This window comes from Phyllobates terribilis, unplaced genomic scaffold (genome assembly GCF_046119375.1).
Source record: "Phyllobates terribilis strain yellow unplaced genomic scaffold, ASM4611937v1 Scaffold_4498__1_contigs__length_60277, whole genome shotgun sequence".
Classification (NCBI taxonomy): domain Eukaryota; kingdom Metazoa; phylum Chordata; class Amphibia; order Anura; family Dendrobatidae; genus Phyllobates; species Phyllobates terribilis.
In genome coordinates this window covers 27,504-30,984 of record NW_027367249.1, presented here as the reverse complement: position 1 = coordinate 30,984, position 3,481 = coordinate 27,504, and the positions used below count along the sequence as shown (strand labels likewise).

The 3,481-nt window shown below is 39.0% G+C and overlaps 1 protein-coding gene across 1 annotated transcript; it reads right to left on the bottom strand.

Annotated features, from left to right (window-relative positions):
• Positions 1 to 2,277: 2,277 nt before the first annotated feature.
• LOC141249356 (uncharacterized) lies at positions 2,278 to 3,198 on the bottom strand. Its single transcript, XM_073669592.1, has one exon. The coding sequence runs from the start codon at positions 3,196 to 3,198 to the stop codon at positions 2,278 to 2,280; it is 921 nt and encodes a 306-aa protein (XP_073525693.1).
• Positions 3,199 to 3,481: the final 283 nt, after the last annotated feature.

Genomic DNA, 3,481 nt, shown 5'->3' with positions numbered 1-3,481 from the left:
GTATCTCCTTTCAGACTCAACCTAATAGAATTCTAATTGATAATCTCAATCTCAATAAAAACCCTAGAATCAAATCAAACAAGAATCCATGCTTTCAAAGACAAACACAAGAACAAAATCTACCAATTCATTGTTGGGATCACCCCAATCCTAGAAATATAGATTTAGCTACGCATAATGGGAGAAATAATCAAAGAAATTCATAGATATAGATGAGAATAAGAGAAATACTTGATTCAATCTAGATTATAAAACTCCAATTCTTGAGAATTCTTCAATAATCTCCACAAATTGCAAACTAGGTTTTCCAAAGTAGCTAAAGAGATATAGAGAGAGAGGTGGATAGATGGTCCTAAACATGCTCTCAAAACCCTTTTTATAACTCTCCAAAGGCCATACAAAAGTAACCCCCAAAGAAGTCCAAGAGTTCCAAGGGAAAACACAAATTCTCTGAAGAGGGCTGCCGAACTCTGCCCGATACGCGGCCGAGTAATGGGCCGAGTAAGCCTCTGAGATGGTGGCGATGCATGGATACTCGGCCGGATACTCGGCCGAGTAATGGGCTGAGTATCCCTCTGTGGTGGTTCATCAAATGCAGCTCCGTTGGCTTGCTCCCATCCTTCCTTGAGCCCTTCTTCCTTAGGTTCCCGCCTCGCTTATTCTTTGACTCAAACACCATTCCATGGATGCTCATAATCTCCAATAATAATGCCTCCAAATCACCTGTAATCATCAAACAAAAGAGTAGATACTGAATCTACGAAGAAAACTATGAAAATAAGATAAAACAAGACTAGAAAGACGCAAACGACTCTACTAAGACGAAATAAACATGACCTAAACTAGACTAAAATGCATGCTATCAAATTCCCCCAAGCTTGAACCTTGCTTGTCCCAAGCAAGCACACGTCAATGAATCCAAGTAATATACAAAAGAGGTATCTATCCAAGTGACATATGATTGACAACAACGAAAGATCAAACAGAAAAACAAATCCCTTCCTAGCATGCCTCTCAATCAAAGACAAGAATATATTAGTTCCTCAACTCTAGACCTCACTGGAATAATAGAACATGTCACTCACACTCTTATATGTAGGTATGTGTTTCACTCAATGTTATATCTCAACTTTGAATGTTAACTACCATAAGCTTGCAACCAAATCTAGATCTTCACTACTAGGTACAATGAAAAACACAATCATGAGACATACAAGGGGTTGTAATGGGGCCAAGGTACTCTATAAGGCAAGGATGAAATTTTTGGCCATGTGGTACAAAATCTAGGAGATATGAACTTCATATGAAAACAACACCAACTCAATTGATATTACAATAAGCACAAATACACAACCCAACCCAAGATCTATCAAATTGTTTATTTGTTGCTCCTTTTCTTCTCTTTCACTTATTTCCTCTTTTTTTTGTTCTTTTTATTACATCTCTTTTTCTGTTTAATGAAAAAGAAGGGAGCAAATTGGATATATAAACAACAAGATGACACTCTATAATCAAATATCGTTTTCCACCCCATCATCTACCGTTCCCCCAAGCTTGTCTCACATCCACACAATGTAAATAGAAGTTCAATCTCCTAGATAGGTAGGATACAAATATAAGCTCGGATTACTTTTGTGGAGCTAACAAAGAAAGGCTATAAGGCTCAAAGGGCTAAAAGAGAAGGATATCAATTCAAGGGTAGTCAAGGATAATATGGGCTCATAAAAAATATAATGTCTCAATCAAATGTGATGCATTTTTAGTCCTATATACAGTCTCAAAGAGATTTAGAAGCAAGTTCTAGAGCTAATAAACAAAGAGAGTTCACTCATGAGAAATAACAGGGTTTGCAATTGTAGTCCAAGAAAGGCAAACAAGCTCACTAGGACAAATATCTAGAGTTTCGGTTCCAATATATCTTAATCAAAGTCCACATGCTCACGTCAATGTCAAAAGGGTGATCAATCATATCATCATCATAATGCAATTGTAATATTAACAACTAAAGCATATTAAAAGGATTCACATTCAATGCACCATTATAAGAACTTACAAAGAAACATGCAGGGGAAACGTGATAACCGACACAAAAGAAAAAAAGAAAAATAAATAAAAAAGAAAAAGAAAAAGAAAAAGAAAAAAACAAACGAAAAATGCAATTCCAAACAACCTACATGCAATGTAAAACAAAAAATACTCCCCTCCCCCAAGCTTAAAACTAACATTGTCCCCAATGTATAATTAAAGAGCAAAAGGAAGATAAGTACTCACAATGAACTACTCTTGTGAAGGTGGTCGAGGAGGAGGTCGACCTTTGAGAGAAACTCTCCCCATATTAGGTAGACGGAGAAGATGTCCACTATCCCCCGGATCAAGATCCTCCTTCAACCTCAAATTGGATGGAAGAGTCTTAAACTCCACTTTTGGTGCCTCTTGAGTCTCCTCCATGGGGGAGACGTCTTCACTAGATAGGGTCTCAAATACGATCTCATGCACTTCATCACCAGATTCCAATTCTAAGAGCACATCAGCAAAAAGGTCTAGATTGTCAACATTGGTCACACTCTCAATCAAGCAATACTTCAACGGATCATCAATCAAAATGTCCATCAAGGATTCTTGGGTTGCTTCTTCAACCATATCCAAGCTAGAAACATCATCCTCAAAAGCAGGCTGCTTCACAACCTTAGGAAGGTTGAATTCCATTTTCTCTTCCCCAATATTGAAGGAGAGAACACCCGGCTTCACATAAATAAGAGCACCCACGGTAGCTAGGAAGGGTCGTCCCACTATTATTGGAATAGGAGAATCAACGGGAATATCTAGGACAATGAAATCGATCGGGATGTAGAACTTGCCGATCTGGATTGGAATGTCCTCCAAAATACCAACCGGGCGTGTCATAGATCTATCGGCCATGAGTAAGGTCATCTTCACCGGTCTAGGCTCTCCTAAATCAAGCTTCTTGCATATGGATAGAGGAATGATGCTCACACTAGCACCCAAATCACATAAAGCCTGGTAGGTACTCCTCCCTATCACCATAGGAACACTAAAGCTGCCCGGATCTTCAAGCTTAGGGGGTAACTTGTTTTGGATGATAGCGCTACACTCTTGGTTCAAAGCAATGATGTGGTAATCATCAAGGTTCCTCTTGTTGGATAGGATCTCCTTTAAGAACTTCACATAGGTTGGCATTTGCTTGAGAGCTTCAGTGAAGGAAATGTTGATGCAAAGTTTCTTCAACATCTCCACAAATTTGCCAAATTGGTGATCTAGCTGAGCTTGGGCTCTCCTTTGTGGGAAAGGAAGAGGAGGCTTGTAAGGTGGTGGTGGCACATACTTAGGCTCTTCCTTCTCCTCTTTCTCTTGAACCTTAACTTCCTTTGGATCATCAATAGCAACACCTTTCTTCTTAAGATCTACCACTTTAGGATCTCTAAGTGGCCTTCCACTCCTCAAGGACACAACATTGATTTGC

What these genes read in the sequence shown, in the direction of transcription:
- LOC141249356 (XM_073669592.1), bottom strand. Translation starts at nt 3,198, where the DNA reads ATGCCAACCTATGTGAAGTTCTTAAAGGAGATCCTATCCAACAAGAGG.